This window comes from Chiloscyllium plagiosum, chromosome 3, assembly GCF_004010195.1.
Source record: "Chiloscyllium plagiosum isolate BGI_BamShark_2017 chromosome 3, ASM401019v2, whole genome shotgun sequence".
Lineage (NCBI taxonomy): Eukaryota > Metazoa > Chordata > Chondrichthyes > Orectolobiformes > Hemiscylliidae > Chiloscyllium > Chiloscyllium plagiosum.
The window spans coordinates 70,316,264-70,336,656 of NC_057712.1; the positions used below are offsets into that span (position 1 = coordinate 70,316,264).

The window sequence follows — 20,393 nt, forward strand, 5'->3', positions numbered from 1 at the left end:
AGAACTATCCCACAGACTGATCAAGTAACACTCTGACATTGTCTTTAACGTATGATTTCAGATGTGTGATTATATCCCACACTATAGTCACCATAACTGGGTTTGTCCAGTCCCACCACGTGACAGACTCATTAGAGATTGTGACACAGTGAAGTATTGTTGAGAATCCTTAACATTGGTTCTGGATCTGAAGTTCAGACTGATGATCAAATTTGCTCCTGATCCCAATTCAATGCATGCCACACAATATCAAGAAATAGCTCAAGGCATAGGATACTAAAAAGGCTATGGGTCTTGACAACATTTCTGCAACAGCACTGAAAACCTGTGCTCCACAACTTGCCTTGCCCCTAGTCAAGATGTTCCTTAACAGTTACAACACTGGTAAATATCAGGAATGTGGAAAATTGACAATCAATGTCCTCCACTTGCCAATGATGTCATCAACAGTGCAATCAACTAGTGCATGTTCAACAATAACCTACTCACTGGCACTTAGTTTGAGTTCTATCTGGGCCGCTCAGTCTCTTACATCATTACAGCCTTGATCAAATCATGGACAGCAGAGCTGCTGCTCAGAGGTGAGATTAGAGTGACTTCGCTTAACGTCAACCCTGCATCTGACCAAGCCTGGCATGCAGGAGCCCTAGCAATATTAGAGTCAATCGGAATCAAGGTGAACATATCAAACATCTCCAATTTCAATTCATTCTTGCGTGAGAAGTTGCACATATCAAACATGAAAATGTCGTCTGTTAATATCCAGCTTGGAAAAGCAATGATTCAGACTCAGTTATACACATAGGAACAATTTTTCAGTCACAGCCCGGCAAGGAAGCAAACAAGAAGAAAAGAAAATTAATTTCGAAAAGACTGGAAGATTCCCACTCTTTCCCCCTCTGTTTCATACTCATCATCCTGAAAGTCTGCACTAGTTATAAAGCAAATTGGAAAGTCATTCATTGACCAAGAACAGAAGAAACCCAGAAATTCCATTTCTGCTGAGGATATAGAAGCTGTGCTCTTCAGTCCAAGTATAACATCTCAAAGATTCCAAGAACTTTTAAAACTGCATACAGTATTCCTGAACTTTCTATCGTACTCGTGCCCTCCTTTTTTATAAACATAGTTTTATTCATAAGTACGATCAGTACAGAGTTCAAAATGGCTTCAATATTTCTCCAGTTTGACTTTTCTCCTCTTCAGTCAAATTTAAGCTTGTAGCATTATTCTCCAGCACTGATAACAGCGGTGTTGCACTTATGTGTTCAAGTTTTATATTTAACTCTATGGATGCTTCCATTTTTGAATTAAAATACCAATTCGGTCTCATATAGCCTTTCGTTGCCACAGGAGCAAGAATTTGAAAATTAAAAGCCATTCTGTATGAGCCAGTAATACAAAGTGGCAGTCTGCAGCTCAAATTATTCTTTGCTGTTTCATACAAATAACTGGCTCTCTTACAGATCTCAAAATTCACATAATTTCAGCTGCTGACTTCTGACACTATCTTTGATGTACAAGCCATGGCTTCTGCTTTTGCTTCAAAATTGAAAATAACTACATCAGTGGTTACATGACTATGGAATGTCATAGTATACCTCTCCAAATGCACTTCTGCAAACACAAGTGTCCTACTTTAACTGAGAAGCAGGAGTTATGCCACGGATAGTTGGAGTAGGGCTTGAATTTGCAGCCTTTTGGTTGAAAGGTGAAAGTGCTACATCTGAACATAAGTTTTCAATTGCAGCCCTGTTTATGGCTTAGACATCTTTAATTAACCTCTGCATGCATGTTATGATAGGTCTGGAGCAGGTGGGAATTGAACACAGATCTTCCGACTCAGAGGTAGGGACACTAGCACTGAGCACAAGATGATATTTCTGCCCAGTTTTGAACGAGGGCCGTTGTGCATCTGAAGCGAATGCAGTAACTACTTCACTACAGAAAAATAACCTGCTTATGGTTTATGTTTTTATTTCAATAACACTCGAGGTTTTATTTCAATAGAAAATAGTTAACAAAAATACAATGGCACAATTTTGGTACTTTGTGCGAAGTACCTGAACTTGGGTAAACTTGCCAATTGCAAAGAATGGGAACTTGGGAGACGAGGGAACACCAGAAATAAGTCTGACAAAAATAAAGAATTTAGATGGCAGTTTTTGGCTTCAGGCTCCCCCTGCTGTTTACTAATGATTCATTGATACTTAATTAATACCTTGTGTCATCGCAATCCTCCTTTGCACTCTAGCCTTCCCTTTTAAATCATTGCTGCAATTCCATGCTCAGCAGCTGTCCCAAAATGGCAATTACCTATTTGCTCTAGAAACCCAGATAGCTCACCTAATAAATGTAACTGAACTCCAAGATCAAGGGCTTCCTGATGATGTCACCATTTATGTGCAATTTCTCCACTCACTACCTGTCCAATCTACATAGAGGACTACAACTTAGCTAAGAAAAACTAATTTGTAATCGCTAGGAAAAGCAACATAAAGATAATGAACCATTTTCACACACGTTACAAAAACAGAAGTTGTATTTCTACGTTACTTGAAACAGCCAAAGACACCCAGCCAATGACACACAGTTTGAAGTTTGGCAAAAATGCCAGGCTATTCAAAGGACTCAAGAAATTGTTTTGCTTTGAATACTGGCAACCATGCAAGAAGATTAATAGGTCCTGTATGCACATCTTATTTGAGAAACAACAGACTTGAAATAATAGTTAGAATGGGATATGAACCTGCAATCTCCTGACTTCAAAGGTCATTATACTACCTCTGGGCCAAAGTAAAAAATTATTTCCCATTTCCTGTTCTGCTTGTTATTTAGATTTGAAAACAGACATAAATTTGTGAACAGGCAATGCTAAAGATCTAAGTCTCAATTGCATTAAAATTCATGTGCACAGAACAGATTTTGATCCTTTCCAGAATATTAACTCAATTTTCTAACTTCACAATATGTTAGGATAATCACCATAGTGCATTGGAGGGGGCGTAGCAGCTGCTTCGAGGTTGAGGTGTCACTTCAAGTACCCCAGGCACTGAGTACTGTGCATATTTTTGGTTACCAAATCATTCTATCTATAAGGTGCTTAAAAGTACAGTCTGAATTTCACAGCAGAGGCAATGAATGCACATTATGTTAATTTAAATAAAACATAATTACATTTTTGGTCAGTGCTTTATTGTACTTGTATAAATTATTTTTTCTCTGAAACGTAAATTAGAATGTTATAGTTAGGAACAGATGACTAATATTCACCAGGCAGACATTCCAGCCAAGTAGCAATACAAACAATGACAGACATGTCATTGTTTCATTACAAGCAACACAGATCCAAAAGGGATTTGTTGATGAATGAGATAAAGATCATGTTACCAATGCAGCCATCCTACCTGCACCTTTACCCCAACATTTCCAAGGAGATGTCATAAATCTTAACTTGACAGTTGTTGGTAGAGTTTCCTTTACCAATATAACAGAAGTATTCATGGTGGCAGTGATGAGGATGCCTGACTCTAGTCTTCAGAAGTATTCTGCTCACATCATGTCATATTTTGCATATTTTTTCGGAAAGAAGGCAACAGGCTATTTAGAATCCATTTTTGTCTTCTTGATGACACCCAGCACGTGCGTTAGAATTCTACATTCGTGTTAATTTCTACAAGGATAGATGGTAAGATTGTCTAACAAGGTTCTTTAGTTCAGATTTTCAAGTTTCAGGCCAGTTGCAGAATTTGGAAAAATGTCTGGCTTGGGCTGCAGAACATCCAACTAAAGAGCCAGGTGAACAGGATTTTTATTGTGGGCGGCAATTGGCTAGCTGACCCGAGAAAATATTCAGAGGCTCACATTGGTGATGCAGGCTTTTTAAAAAGCTAACCAAGTTGGGATAAGAACAGACAGGCCCTTCAGTCTTCAACTCAATTTCATTAGTCTGTTGAAACAGCTGAGCCCGAGGAAAAGCTTCGTTTGATTGATGATTTTTGTTCCCTGATCTTTAGTGTCAACTTAAAATTTTGATTTTGATGAGAGAATGAGGCTTAATTTATCAACAGCAGAAACTATAAGTACTTGAAGGTTTAAGTGATTGATCCTTTTATTGGGCTGTGGCAAAAATGAGTCTTTTTTTTCAGAAAGTATAAATTTCTCAATGAATGAGTGTTGCTTCAATATAACTTCTAATAGGTTAATGGGCATTAGAGTTCCCTAGCTTTGAATGGGGTCATAAGGGTTCATAGGAGTTAGAACACAGAAGATTTACAGCCCAGGAACCGGCCCTTCAGCCCTCTAAGCATGAGCCAATGGGGGACATAACCTGACCTGGGGAAACATGATGAGAACCTTTTGAACTTATTTTTCTAAAAGTTCCCTTCTGCATATTACAGTTTATAGTATCTCTGAGAAGCCTTGAACCATAACTATCTGGAAAGCTCCAACTCCAAGAAAATTGCAGAGGCATAGGTGATGATGTTTATCCTAATAATGGATCCAGCCATATTGAGAGTACACAGTACAGGCTCATGACCCAAACTAAAATATTTCCTTGAAAATCAGAAAGCCAAAGAATGGAATCCAGTATCTCAGAATTAGGAGCTGGCTGCCATTTTTAAAGGACTCCCAAGTCTTCCTAACTCAGTGAAAGCCCAGGCTGTAATGTTTCCCTCAGGTTTCTCTGGAATGATCCATTCTGTCCCTGTGAAACCATTGTTTTCAAACTTTACTAAATGGGGAATTTCTTGTAAATGTAACTTATTCCAGGTGAGCCCATCTAGTTCTTTACACTGCTAGGTTGCTCCCATAGATGTTGAAATTCCTGCAGCCCTCTGATTCTAACCAGTGAAAAACAGTGGAAGCTAATCATAAGAAAACAGTGCCACCTTTCTACAAAGGAATTGTTTCTATTAAGAACAGCAAAATGAATATTGTGTTAATTTTAAATTAACAATTTTTCTTTTAAAACTATTATCTCACAGATTCCTCAGGATGGAGAAACCCATTTTGGAAATATTAAGCGTGAAGCGAGAAGGAAATCCTCAACAAGATAATTTAGTTTCACCTGACATCAGTCTTTGGAATTATGTCACTTCTGCCAACTCTCATCAGGTTGAAAATCTTTAGCCCTGATTTGTAATCCTGGTTCTGTCAGAGTAATCAATGACAGGAGTACAAACCCAGGTCTCTGTGGACCCACCTTAGACATTCACCAGAGCAACATCACAGCTAATTTCTAAAGGCATAGCTGATGATGACAGTACTGTTGTTTAATTTACTGAAAAGTATCTGGATGGGTATATGAATAGGAAGGATTGGAGGGATACGGGCCAAATTCTGGCAAATGGGACTAGGTCAGATTGGGATGTCTGTACGGCGCATACGAGTTGAACTGAAGGATCTATTTCCGTGCTGTATAATTCTGACTCTAAATTGCACATTGCTAATGCTGCAAGACTGGTAATCTCGAGGTCTGATCCCATTCTGGACACGCCCTTGAATGTGGGTGAAAATTCTGCCTCAGGATTAGGTTTGGTCTGGATGGAAATTCTTCCCAAGCAAGGCCCTTACGCAACTGGTCCTGAAATACACTGCTTTTCAAAGTTTAACTAGCTAATCAAGATGACAAATTTCTGTGCACCCTTGAAAGGTTATTTCTCACAACACTTACCATGCTAACAGAATGTTAAAATATCCTGGGGATATTTATGATTAAGAAACATGCTGAACAATGTTTATGCCTCCTGTTCAAAAGTCTCCATCATACATCAAAATAAAGTTGATCTTAAAAATAGAGTTGATTACCTGCTTTGAGGACAGTAGGTGTCTCTGCAAAGTTAAACAGATGTAAATTATTTCAGTAATATGCATATGAGAAAAAAGCTGCATAACTAAGAATTTGCTTCCCAAGTAATACAAATACCCCTTCTGTTTTCACTTTTGAATATTAAGTTTGTGCAAAATCTCTAAAAGATAAATTCTAATTAACTACAAAATTCTTTTCCTTCTCACTCCCAAGCAGTGCAAGAGTAAATCTCGAGGATAATGTCATTTTGAACAGATTCTATCATTATAAGTTACTTATGTATAATACTATATTGTAATAATTATTTAAAACACAAGTGCTTATATAGCTACCAGTTAAACATAATCAACAGACAAAGAGTTTTGCCACTGTTTTTAGAAATGTTGGGTAAGGCTCAATTATTCCCCCACCAGCATCAACCGCTGTTAAAATCCCAACGCAATTAATATTCTGGTAAGGATAATTTGATGTCAGCTGTTACATTCAATTATCTGAAATGATCTGTAACATTTTCATGATTTCTTACTGTTTTGCGCCTCAGAGATTTGATAGGATGAAATACCAGTTTCTATGTCTAAACAGGACATTTATTTAAAATGTTTTTAAAAATGGTCTCTCATGCTTACACCTTCTTGTTTCAGTTTAATTTCTTGTTTGCATCAAGTTTCTCTTTCTTAATAACCAAACCCAGTCATGACGAACAACATTGAATTGTGTCAATACGCACACATCAAGCTCCAAAATATTGAAATTTTGAACAATACTTATAAATGTATATACAAATTCGAGTTGGAATGTAAATACATTGTACCCTAACATGACTGAAAAGGCTCAATTAGTGGCATCAATTGTTTTCAGGTAGGATATGATTGCAGGGCAGGAATGTGACGCAAATGGAAGATATGATAGAGGCAAGATTAGAGTGGTGTTGGAAAAGCACAGCAGGTCAGGTAGCATCCGACGAGCAGGAAAATCGACATTTTGGGCAAAAGCTCTTCCACTGCCTTGCAGAGGAGAGAAGGCAGCACCTTATTGAAGCAAGGGTCTCAACAAGCATAAAAATGGCTAACTAGAAGCGAAAGCATGTGATCCAGTACCAAAAGCCCACTTTCTCTATTCTTTCATCATCAAAAGAAAGCCTAACAGCTGTGCACTAACATGTAGTAGTCTGTTTGGGAGCAGTAATTTCATACAACTTTTTAAACGGACAGATGTTCTGCAATGGCAGGTTCACACCTGAGCATGAGATTGAGATGTTAAACTAATGATTTGGTTGCAAATAACAATGCTACCTGGAAATAAAAGCTGAATAACTGATCATTATCTTATGCTTCTATCAGTGCTGTCAAAGTTAAACTCACTAATTTTCTGATTGCTAGCATTAATGTTTTACTGTTTAATTATGTGGCTGATTCAACAGAGTTATTTTAAATAAAGTTATACATCACCCAATTAAAATATGCTGCTAATGGTCAGTCTGACACTGTTCCCTATCTGCTATGATGACTATGATAGGTTTATTAATCTGGTGTATCTTTCTCTTTTTGTCTCATTGTTAAAACAAAACACATTATAATAATAAACAAGAGATAGGGCTTTAGATTTGACCACAAGTTTGGAATTTTATAATTCTACCTTTCTGTTATTTTTGAACTGAGTTGAATTGTTGTTTGTCAATGGAAGTTTTAATCTTAATAAAGGATTCCACATATGCAGAATGAGTAAATGCAAATACAACTAATTAAACAAGATTAATTTCCAAAATGAAGAGTGCATATATCAACAAATGTAGGGTTATAATCAAGTGGAGAAACAAAACAAACATTATAAATAAAAGTAAAATAGTGGTGTCACAAGGTATAAGAAACTTTTGGCTTCAGGATAGTGGTAAAATGCAACACTATTATAATTAAAACCCCTCAGGAAGATACTAAATGTGAATGTGTTAAATGTGAAAATAAAAGCCTCTATGAAAAGCATCTGCTAGCAGAAACATTACAGTAAGAGTTCCATAGTGCTGAAGGTCAACTTTGTCAAGGACTAAGGAGGCAGTCGTTTCGTGCTGATGTCACTGGATAGGATCCTAGACTAATATTCTGGGGAACATGCTTTTGAATCCCACCATGGCAGATGGTGAAATTTGAATTCAACAAAAACTGGAATTAAAAGCTAGCCAAATGGGTCAATTGCTGTAAAGAATTATGGTTCACTAATGCCCTTTAGGGAATGAAATCTGTTATCTTTACTTGACCTAGCCTACATGTGAATCCAGATGCATAACACTGTGGTTGCCTCTTAACTGTCCTCTGAAATGGCCTCAGCAGGCCACTCCGACCAAGAGGCATTTAGAGATGGGCGGTAAATGCTGGTGGAGCCAGTGATACCCATATTCCCATGAAAGAATAACAAAAACTTTTCAAGGCTATCCAACACTTGTGCAGCAAAATACCACATCTGTAATTTAATGAGCAAAGCCCTACCATTTTCTTTTAGGTCTAAATGGTTTTAATTACAGATAAAGAAGTCTGCTGAAATGGGTTTGTGCATTTAAACAAACTCCATTAATTTTATAAGTTTGCATGCCCATCATGGTGGAGATTTTCTGCCAGAGGTATCCAGGGATATGAGTTCTTTATTCTTTCTTTATTCTTTCAAGATATAGTTAATGGGATGTGGGCAACACTGGCTGAGCCAACAATGATTGCCCATCCTTAATTACCCTGCAGAAGATGGTGTTCAGCTGCCTTCTTGAAACTGCTGCTGTCCTTGGGATGTCAGGACATCCACAATGCTGTTAGGAAGGTAATGCCAGGATTCTAACCCAGTGGAAGTAAACAAATGATGATATAGTACTAATTCAGGATAATGTGTGGTGTGGAGAGGAACCTATAAGTGGTGGTGCTCCCACATATCCTTTAGAAATGAGATCATAAGTTTGGAAGGTGTGATTGAGAGAGTTACTGCACTGTATCTTGTAGATGGTACACACTACTGCCACAGTGTGTAGGTGGTGAAGGGAGTAAATCTTGAAGGTGGTGGATAGATATCAATCAAGCAAATTGTCCTGGATAAAACTTTTGTGAAGATTCTCTGACCTTCCTGTTTAGTTCTGTAATGTCTTTGGAACTGCAGCAGAAATCCCAGTAAAATAGTATAAGCAGTTGCTTTCTGATTTTTTAAAATTGAAGTTTATGGAAATTATGGTGGAAACTTGAGAACAATAGAAATTCCACTGAATTTGTTTTATTTCACTAGCCTGTTGTAAAAAGATAAGACTCCTCGCCAGAACTTCAGCACTCTCAGATGTCTCTGTATCACTGATGTGTAAAGATATTCACACCAAAGTATTAATATCCAAAATATTATTACATTAATTTTAGAAATAGGTAATTTGAAATTGGTTAGCTTTTAGCTGATCAAATTCGATGGCTGCCTTACGCAGTAGTAGATGATGGAATAGTTATTTATACAGATTGCGTTCTCTACTTAATTCTAGAGAACAATTAAATTAAAATTTCTTATGTCTTGGGAAATGGATGGTTATTGATGTGGAACACTGTCTTTAAACTGATAGCTCCCTTCTGGAATGCATAATTCTTAACCCTGCCAGCTGCAAGTGGCCAAACTGAAAATACTTTGGGAAACTTTAGTCCAGTGAGAATACATAGCACAATTATCTTTGTCACACCAGAAAACAATTGAGTGTGTCATTTGGAGAGGTTACATTGCATGCAAAATAGAAAATAAAAACACATTGTACAATAATCAGCACGCTGTTGATATTAGGGTTGGATTTACAAAAAGACATTTAAATACTCCTTTAATGACCACAGCATATTCTGAAGTACTTAACAGTCAATTAATTTCTCTTGAGGTAGGGTGACTGTTATATGTAAGGAATGTGATTTGGAGATACTGGTGTTGAACTGAGGTGTACAAAGTTAAAAATCACACAATACCAGTTTATAGTCCAACAGTGGACAGCGAAGAGGGTTACCTCAGATTACAACAGGATCTTGACCAAATGGGCCAATAGGCTGAGAAGTGGCAGATGGAATTAAATTCAGATAAACGCAAGGTGCTGCATTTTGGGAAAGCAAATCTTAGCAGGACTTATACACTTACTGATAATTTCCTAGGGAGTGTTGCTGAACAAAGAGACCTTGGAGTGCAGGTTCATAGCTCCTTGAAAGTGGAGTCACAGGTCGATAGGATAGTGAAGAAGGTGTTTGGTATGCTTTCCTTTACTGGTCAGAGTATTGAGTACAGGAGTTGGGAGGTCATGTTGCGGACATGACATTGATTAGGCCACTATCGGAGAGATGTTGCGAATCTTGTAAGGGTTCAGAAAAGGTTTACAAGGATGTTGCCCGGGTTGGAGGATTTGAGCTATAGGGAGAGGCTGAACAGGCTGGGGCTGTTTTCTCTGGAGCATCGGAGGCTGAGGGGTGACCTTATAGAGGTTTACAAAATAATGAGGGGCATGGATAGGGTAAATAGACAGTCTTATCCCTGGGGTCGGGAAGTCCAGAACTAGAGAGCATAGGTTTAGGGTGAGAGGGGAAAGATATAAAAGAGAACTAAGGGGCAACAGAAGGTGTACTGGTATGGAATGAGCTGCCAGAGGAAGTGGCGGAGGCTGGTACAATTGCAACATTTAAGAGGCATTTGGGTGGGTATATGAATAGGAAGGGTTTGGAGAGTTATGGGCAAGTTGGACTGAAGGGTCTGTTTCCATGCTGTACATCTCTATGAATCTATGAGGTTTATTTGGAAGCACTAGCTTTTGAAGTGTTGCTCCTTCATCAGATAGTTGTGAACCACCTGATGGAACAGTGATCCAAAAGCTAGTGCTTCCAAATAAACCTGTTGGACTGTAACCTGGTGTTGTGTGATTTTTAACTTTGTAAGGAATGTGGATCCTGTGCACTCCCACCAATAGCAATGTTGCATTGATCATTTCATTTGTTTCAGTGATGTTATTTGAAGAATAAATATTGGACTGGGGAATGACTTGTCAGCTCTTTTTCAAAATAGTGCAGTCAAATCTTTTATGCTCGCCCAAGACAGATCTTGATTTAATACCTCATCCAAAATATGGGGCCTCTGGTAGTGCAGCATTCCCTCAGTACTGTACTGGAGTGTCACCCTGGAGATTTTTGTGTGCAAGTGCTGTGTAATTGCTTCAGCTCAAATTAATCTGAGTGCTCAAGGCTGAAGCTGGTTACAAAGAGTAAAAAAAAAACCTGTCTATGCTCTAACAATCCTGACTATGTTGAGGCCTGTTCTAGTTGGCAAACATTTTTTTCTATCATTTCTGTACAGTTCTATTTTCTACATTGCTCTGTATTTTTCAGCCAACAAATTCAGTTAGGGGATTACATTTGAATGGAGTGATATATCATGCAAACTATTACACTGATGTTTACTAAATTACAGATCTCTGAAATACAAAGCGTCCTCACTTCGTTGTCCCTGTACCTATTTTGAACAATTATGTAAAACTCACTAAACGCTTAATTTTTCTTATCTCACTTGTTTGCTGAAGGACTAAAAGTAAACAATATTCATAATAGAATACTTTTGCCAAGCAGATCCAGCATTGTACATTCAAACCATTTAAGTAATGTATCTAATTGAAAAGCACTCTGTACAAGGTCAGGTCAATTCATGGAATGAGTGGTAAGTGGATTGAGACATATTAAGTGCTTTTCTGAGTGTAATGCATTTGTTCCCTTCGAAGGAAATATTGTAGTTTCAGCAATAATGTCCAACTAGTGTCAACTCACATCTCTCTTCAGGATTCTACACTGCTGCAATCACATTGCTAGACACTTGTGACCTTTTATCCTTTGAATTAATTTGTTTCATTTACAAAAAGCTATAAAATAACAGGAAGACCACATCGACTTTACAAATCCCTTTCACCTCCCTGCAATAATTGAAAATCTCTGAAGAAGATTTACAATCGAAATAATGAGCTGTTTCTGCAGCAATGACTTAATAGTTTAACTGTTGATCATTAAGTTGGTGATATTTTTGCTGATTTGTGAATGAATGGTAATTAAAAACAGACTTTTTAAATTAACTCCATATTAGAGAGCAGAAAGTAGTCAATTGATACCAGAGATATTAAAAGTACTCCCTGTAGTGCTGTACAGAAAATTTCACAGAGAACCATTTTTATTCTGCTGCAAAATAACTGAGATTATGCTTCCCTTTGTTTACCCTTTACCAACATAACCTGAGCAAATTTGTCAGTTCTGGAATATGTTTCATACAGACTAATATTTTCAGAATACAAGGTTTCCTGACCGAACATTTGAAAGGTCGGCATGAAAGCAATGACCCCTGCTAACCGTAACCCTTGCTGTTGATAGCTGCTCCATAACCTTTTGATTCAGTGTGGGATGTTAACTGTCTGGAGGTGGAGCTTTCTCCATCAGGGAGGAAGTGCCACCTCCAAGCGTTTTGCCAATCTATTCCCCTCACTTTCTTGAGAGGGAAATTGACTGGATAGAGAGACATCTTCTTGTTTTTATTCCATGAGTTTGAACTACTTGTCCACAGTGGGCTTTTTGTAAAACCATTTAGCCTCTTTTAAAACCCATTTAATCTCTGCGGAGCCACATTAAGCATGTGGGTTGGCGGCACGGTGGCACAGTGGTTAGCACTGCTGCCTCACAGTGCTAGAGACCCGGGTTCAATTCCCGCCTCAGGCGACTGACTGTGTGGAGTTTGCACGTTCTCCCCGTGTCTGCGTGGGTTTCCTCCGGGTGCTCCGGTTTCCTCCCACAGTCCAAAGATGTGCAGGTCAGGTGAATTGGCCATGCTAAATTGCCCGTAGTGTTAGGTAAGGGGTAAATGTAGGGGTATGGGTGGGTTGCGCTTCGGCGGGGCGGTGTGGACTTGTTGGGCCGAAGGGCCTGTTTCCACACTGTAAGTAATCTAATCTAATCTAATCTAATCTAATCTAATCTAAAGAAGGTAAATGATATGTTAGCCTTCATAGCAAGAGGATTTGAATACAAGAGCAGGAATGTCATGCTGCATTTATGCAGGATCATAGTGAGACCGTACTGTGTGCAGTTCTGGTCCCCCTATTAGAGGAAGGAGTTTCTGCTTATGGGAGGGAGTATAATGAAGGTCCAGTCAGTGACACAGATCTCTTAGCTTATCTTCTAAATATTATGTTATACAATGAAGTGTGCTGATCTTCAGGCAGACAAGTAGAGTGTTTTCCATCTGATTTCCATCAACTGCAGTTTTGCTTGGGCTCCTGGATGCCACATTTGGTCAAATGAGCCTTGCTCAGTTCTAGAATTCAGCTCTTTTGTCCATGATAGAACCAACGCTGTAATGAAGACAGGAGCTAAATGGCCCTCAGTGAGTAGGTTATTGCAAAACCAATGCCATTTGATAGCATTATTAATTATACCTTCCATCACTTTACTGATAATGAAGTGTAAACCTTTGGGGTAGTAAGTGGCTGGGCTAGATTTGCCCTGCCTTTTGTGGGCAGGACCTACCTGGGCAATATTGCCGACTGTAGCTGGACTGTGACAACTTGGCTAGGGATGTGGTATGGTCCTGACTACGGATCTTCAATATTATTGCCAGAATGTTGTCAGGGTCCAAAGCTTTTGCAGGAATAAGTTCCTCCAATCACTTCTTAGCGTCACTTGGTGCAAACCAAATTGACTGAAGCATCTACAATGCTGGAATAGGCCAAGATGAATCATCCACTTGGCATTTCTGGCTGAAAGTTACTGCAGATGCATCAGTTTTACCTTTTGCACTGATGTGTTGAGCTACCGCATCCTTGAAGATGGGGATATTTGTGAAGCTTCCTCCTTCATTGAGTTGGTTAATTGTCCACCATCATTCCCAACTGGGTGTGGCTGGACTGGAGAGCTTAGATTTGATTGGTTGGTTGTGGAATCATTTATCTTTGTCTACTTGCTGCTTATGCTGTTTGACACACACAATATTTCTGTTATGTAGCTTCATCAGGTTGATATCTTGATTTTAAGTTATGCCTGGTCCTTCTCGTAACATACCTTCCTACATTCTTCATGCAACCAGAGTTGATCTCTTGGATTGATTGTAATGATAGAGCAGGGGGTTGCAAATTTTGGTTCAGTATAATTCTGTTGCTGCTGACTGCTCACAGCATCTCATGGATGCCCAGTCTGAATTGCTAGATCTGTTCATAGTCTATCCTGTGGGCATGATGATAGTGCCATAAAACAATATAGAGCATTCTCAATGTAAGATGGGACTTCATCTTACCACAGATGGTGCAGTTGTTACTCCTACTGATACGACTGATTCATCTGACTCATTTTCTGAAAGAGATGCTCTCTTTGTTAATTTCTTTCCTTTGTCAATATCAATAGCAATTCCTTCCAGTCTAGTTTAAACCCACCATAACCAAATGTGAATAATTCAGCAAAATATCGGTTCAAATCAAGATCTTCTTTTTAAATAAGTGCCTCAGAATCCTGTCCTGAATTGCCTAGTATCTGGAGTCTTCTTTCCTGCACCATGCCTCAAGCTTTGACTCTCACTGGTGTGCAGTAATGAGAGCAATCAAGGGATAACTACTCTTGTAGTTCTACTTTTCACATTTCTCCCTAGCTTCTGACAACCTGATTATAGGACTTTAATACGTACTTTTGTTATATCTTTGGTACCAATTTATAGCATAACGTCTGGCTCATTTCCTTCTTGTTCAATATGGCACTAGGAGTGTGACACAACGTGCGACACTCACAAAGACAGTTACAGAAAAGCCTGTCTATCCTCCTGACTATGGAATCTCTTGTACTGACCAGATTTATGCTCTTTGTTCTTCCTTCCTGTACAGCCCTTTGCCCAATAGCACCATGGGCTGAACTATTCTTCAAATTGTCGGTACTCTTGGCAACTTCTAATCCCAAGAAGTTATTTGAGAATGGCACATGTCACAAGACTTCCTGCCTCTTCCCAGTCTTAAAGATGGCTATCCATTTACTATCCTGAACTCCAGGTATCTGTGGAGTGGCCAACTACTCAAGTATATGTTCCAAGAAATATTCATCTTCCCTGATGCGCAGAACTATCTCCACCTACTCCAAGGTCAAACAGCTGGAGACTCTTCCTATACAAGTGGTTACCTACAAGAAGTGCCCTGCACCATATGATGCAGGAATTGCAAGCAACAAGTATCAGAAGACCATCCATGCTCATTCACTTCATTTTATGGTCTCGCAAGTATCTTATTTAAACTTAATTAATTATTTTTAATCAATGTTGATTACAGAACATTACTTCTGTTTATGAGTCACCAATAACAAAAGCAAAAGTTGCATAAATCTCCCAAACTTTGTCATAAATTGTTCCAAAAGAAAAGTAGTTGTACCTGTTTTGACAGCAAGTTTGGAAGCTAAAAACAAAATTATAAATATTAATACATGAGTGTGTGGGTATAATAATCAAATAAAAAAGTATCAAGTTAGAGTTTTTTAATTGAACAGTGTTCAAACTAATTGCAATTAAATATTTGCAAAAACAATTTTTTTTAGTGCACACACACAGAAATTGAACAGATCAAAAATGAAATGCAAGCTAAGTTTGATTTGAATTTACAGAATATACATACGTTCTACATTTACCGGAGAAGGTTTCTCTGGGAAATAAAATTAGAGAATGAGATCCCTGCTGCTTTGTCTCAACACACTTTGCTTGGCACAATAACATTTGATTGATTGAGCTTTACAGAATTTACATAATTGGTTGTACAGAAAAATGCAAACAGGCAAACTCAAAACAGGAGAAAATTAAATATAAATCCTGTTTTAATGACTACAGGCTTCAATGTAGCAAAAGGTACAAAGCTGAGTATAATGCTCAAAACGTAATTTGAATAACCAATTTAAAAAGACACACAAGAAAGATGTTTTGCTTTATGGCACTGCAAAAGCACTATTAGTAAGTTTCAAGCAAGTTATCATTGTTGCGTTGTATTTCAGATCTTTTAGAGATGCATTTTTTTTAATGGTCAAGTTTGACTATATCAGGCATATTTCTCAATGTTAGCACTTTGGCACTTATATCTGTTTAAATGTTCCACTGTTGCCAGAATTAGTTTGACTGAGTTAAAATTTTGCACATATGCATATACTTGTGCACCTTTCCTCCAGCAATCATGTAATCTCTTGAGTAAAACACCACAGAAAAAGAAAAATCCTAGACAAGTCAGTGCATAAAATTTGGGAAATTCAGTTTTGATCCCTTCAGTCAATCAAAAACACGTTCCACAAGATCAGAGTAACCACTAAGTACCAACCTTCATCTGCTGCACATTGTGCGGTCAGCTGTAGTAAAGAACCCTCCCAATTGTTCTTTGGACTAATCCAATGTGTTCAACATTCAATTTTTGAGCCAGCACTTGTTGTGAGTGTCAAACTTTTGCATAAATTAAATCTCCTGACAGCTAACTGAGTTCTGTGTTTGCTTATTTTATAAGGCAACCTGACTGTTCCTGACCTCGTTAACTCAAGTTCTCTGTCCACGCAGCTTCTACTCTTCTGTCAGCTATCAATCTTTGTTACACTCCTGGCCATTTGGCTCTTCAGTTTTCCTTCAATCAGCATAATTTTTACATATCTTTCAGATTATGCTACCAAAGCTTTTACTGTCCTTTCTTAAAATCTCATTTTTGCTCAAAATACTTCTTTTGAATCCCCGGCCTAGATATCATTCTCTTTATAAACAATAGTACCTCATTTAAACTGCACCTTTTTCCACCTCAGATTCAAACAGTCCTGTCACATATCTGTGTTTCTATCTTTGAACCCAATTCATCTGTTTGGGGAAAATGAAAGGTTAAATCCTTGTCCCTTGCATCCTGTTGAATTAGTTATTTCCAGAGACCACTTTTTCAATAGCAAGGAACCCTATGACACAACATTCATCCTCTAATGGGTGATGTACAGTGCACTTTAACAAATATAAATACACCACTTGCAGCTATCATAGCAGTATTTAGTACCATCAAATCACCAATAATTTGAATCTTTACAATTAAACATACATTGTAAGAAAAAGTGGATTAGATAGAAGGGCAATTAGTATAATCTAGTGATGTGAATAATTGGTAAAAGTTAATCGAAAGTTGATCCAATTTTTATATGCATATAAATAACTTACATATTCAAACACAAGGTTAAATTTCAAACTATTCCATTGATACCAACCTGAGATGAACAGTGAGGATGACATTAATTAACTGCAACAAGACATAATCTGATAGAATGAGCAGACATAATCTGGCAGAATGAGAGACAAGTGGCAGATGGAAATTAATACAGAGAGGGGCAAGGTGATGCAGGTATAATTTCTGGGACATTCCATAGGCTGCAGCACATCATTACATCAAGCAGGTGAAGAATGCACAATTTAGTTAAGTCGGTGAATTTGTAACCCTCAGTACAAATAAGGCAAGTCAAATTGAGAGAGTTACAGGGTTTGGTAGTGGGCATACTTGACCATTAAGGCTTTGGTAGGCCAGCTAGGGGCATTTGAGGGGTGAGGCAATGTTCCATTGCCTAAATGCACAACTTGTAAGGGACCATTGTCAGAGGATCATGAAGGTCTGTGGAAGATATTCTGGGAAATGTGATGGTTCCAACATCCTCAGGCACTCCCAGGTGACACAGCGTTTCTCCTCAATGCAGCAACAGGCATTTGATTATAATAGTTAATTGCTAGAGAGATGGCTTATGATCCAGTGATCAACCAAAGTCACCACGGATCAGAAAACTGGCGTGCAATATGTACTGACTCAAATCTCTTTGATTGCTGTGGTATGTTGCACCCTTCACAATTAAGTGTTCCCAAAAGGAGACCTCCTGGCAGTGGAAGATCTAGCTGACTAGCCCACATCCTCAAATGATGATCATGAACAGGAGGCTGGCCAGTACATCTGAGGGCTAACAGGGATTGGGTGCTAGTATACATTATGGTTGTGCCTTTCAGAATAATCTGAGGTGCCTTCGATAGATTCACTGGCACACTATCTTCCTTATTTGTGTTGATCTAAGTTATTGATACCAGGTGGGGAAGGATGACCGGCTTTGTTGAACAGCTAGTTGCATTCCATCCGAGTTGTATGTAACCTTCATGACATCTCAGGTTAGACTTAAGAGTAAGTACATATTATTGTTTAGGTACATGGAACTTGGCCCAGGAAGAACATCAATTGACCTGGTAACAAACTGGATAGCTCTTTCCATCTAGACAGGTGGATAAGGTAAATGAAGGCCTAGTGATCTTATAGCTAGACTATTAATCCAGAGACTCAGGTAAAGTTCTGGGGATTCAGGTCCGAATCCATCTATGGCAAATGGTGGAATTTGAATTCAATAAAAATCTTGAATTAACAGCCTAATGATAACTACAAAACCATTGTAGTTCTCAGGAAAAACCCATCTGATTCACTAATGTCCTTTAGGGAAGGAAACTGCCATCCTTACCTTGTCCGGCCTACATGCGACTCCAGACCCACAGCAATGTGGGTGACTCTTAACTGCCCTCTGGGCAAATAAGGATGGGTAATAAATGCTGGTCCAGACAATGACTCTCATCCCATAAATGAATAAATAAAAACTTACCTCATGATGTCAGTTAACACTTTCAATTACTGTCTAATACATATGTGTAATAATAAGCTTGTTATTAATTTTATAGCAACTTGAACTAAGCTTTCTACTTTAGTACTGAGTGGGTGTTCAGATAAGTCGGGTATGGATGCTAGGGCAGTTGCTTGCTCCTCCTGCAGAATGTGGCAGGTGGGAGACATGGCACACGTCTCCGCTGGCTACATCTGCGGGAAGTGCACCCAACTCCAGCTCCTTGAAAACTGTGTTAGGGAATTGGAGCTGGAGCTGGATGAACTACGGATCATTCGGGAGGCTGAGGGGGTAACTGAGAGGAGTTACCGGGAGTTGGTCACTCCTAAGGCTCAGGACAAGGATAGATGGGTTACAGTTAGGGGGAGGAAAGGGGACAGACAGACAGTGCCGAGATCCCTTGTGGACATTCCCCTCAGCAATAAGTATACCGTTTTGGATACTGCTGGGGGGGGGATGACCTACCAGAGGAAAGCCATAGCAGTCAGTTCTCTGGCACTGAGCCTGACACTGTGGCAAAGAAGGGAAAGGGGCAGAATAGAAAAGTACTCGTGGTAGGGGACTCGACAGTTAGGGGGAATCGACAGGAGATTTTGTGGTCAGGATCGGGATTTCCGGAAGGTATGTTGCCTCCCTGGTGCCAGGGTCCGGGACGTCTCCGATCGGGTGTAGAAGGTTCTAAAAGGGGAGGGCGAACAGCCAGAAATCGTGTTACATTTTGGCACTAATGATATAGCCATGAAAAGGATTGAGGATATAAAGAGTGATTTCAGGGAGTTAGGATGGAAGCTGCAAAGCAGGACGAACAGAGTAGTGTTCTCTAGTTTACTACTGGTGCCACGAGATAGCGAGGCGAGGAACAGGGAGGGGGCGCAGATTAATACGTGGCTGCGCAGCTGGTGTAGGAGGGAGGGCTTCAGATATGTAGATAATTGGGATGCCTTCTGGGGAAGGTGGGACCTGTACAAGAAGGACGGGTTGCATCTGAACTGGAAGGGGACAAATGTTCTGGGTGGAAGGTTTGCTCGAGTAGTTTCAGAGGGTTTAAACTAGTATTCAAAGTTTGTGAGAAGATTTGTAGCTCGGGTGCTCGTTGTTGTGGTTCTGTTCGCCGAGCTGGGAATTTGTGTTGCAGACGTTTCATCCCCAGTCTAGGTAACATCCTCAGTGCTTGGGAGCCTCCTGTGAAGTGCTTCTATGATCTTTCCTCCAGCATTTGTAGTGGTTTGAATCTGCCGCTTCCGGTTGTCAGTTCCAGCTGTCCGTTGCAGTGGTCGGTATATTGGGTCCAGGTCAATGTGCTTATTGATTGAATTTGTGGATGAGTGCCATGCCTCTAGGAATTCCCTGGCTGTTCTCTGTTTGGCTTGTCCTATAATAGTAGTGTTGTCCCAGTCGAATTCATGTTGCTTGTCATCTGCGTGTGTGGCTACTAAGGATAGCTGGTCGTGTCGTTTCATGGCTAGTTGGTGTTCATGGATGCGGACCGTTAGCTGTCTCCCTGTTTGTCCTATGTAGTGTTTTGTGCAGTCCTTGCATGGGATTTTGTACACTACATTGGTTTTGCTCATGCAAGGACTGCAGAAAACACTACATAGGACAAACAGGGAGACAGCTAACGGTCCACATCCATGAACACCAACTAGCCACGAAACGACACGACCAGATATCCTTAGTAGCCACACACGCAGATGACAAGCAACATGAATTCGACTGGGACAACACTACTATTATAGGACAAGCCAAACAGAGAACAGCCAGGGAATTCCGAAAGGCATGGCACTCATCCACAGATTCAATCAATAAGCACATCGACCTGAACCCAATATACCGACCACTGCAACGGACAGCTGGAACTGACAACCAGAAGTGGCAGATTCAAACCACTACAAATGCCGGAGGAAACA

The 20,393-nt window shown here is 39.4% G+C and overlaps 1 protein-coding gene across 1 annotated transcript in view; it reads right to left on the reverse strand.

Annotated features, from left to right (window-relative positions):
* The window catches only part of LOC122545044 (triadin-like), a 103,915-nt gene that overhangs the window by 26,416 nt on the left and 57,106 nt on the right, over window positions 1-20,393 (reverse strand). Inside the window, exons 16-18 of the mRNA XM_043684249.1 lie at window positions 15,456-15,482; window positions 15,216-15,239; window positions 5,812-5,835 (exon numbers count right to left, since the gene is read on the reverse strand). Coding sequence (XP_043540184.1) covers window positions 5,812-5,835; window positions 15,216-15,239; window positions 15,456-15,482 — 75 coding nt within the window. The remainder of the gene's footprint in view (window positions 1-5,811; window positions 5,836-15,215; window positions 15,240-15,455; window positions 15,483-20,393) is intronic.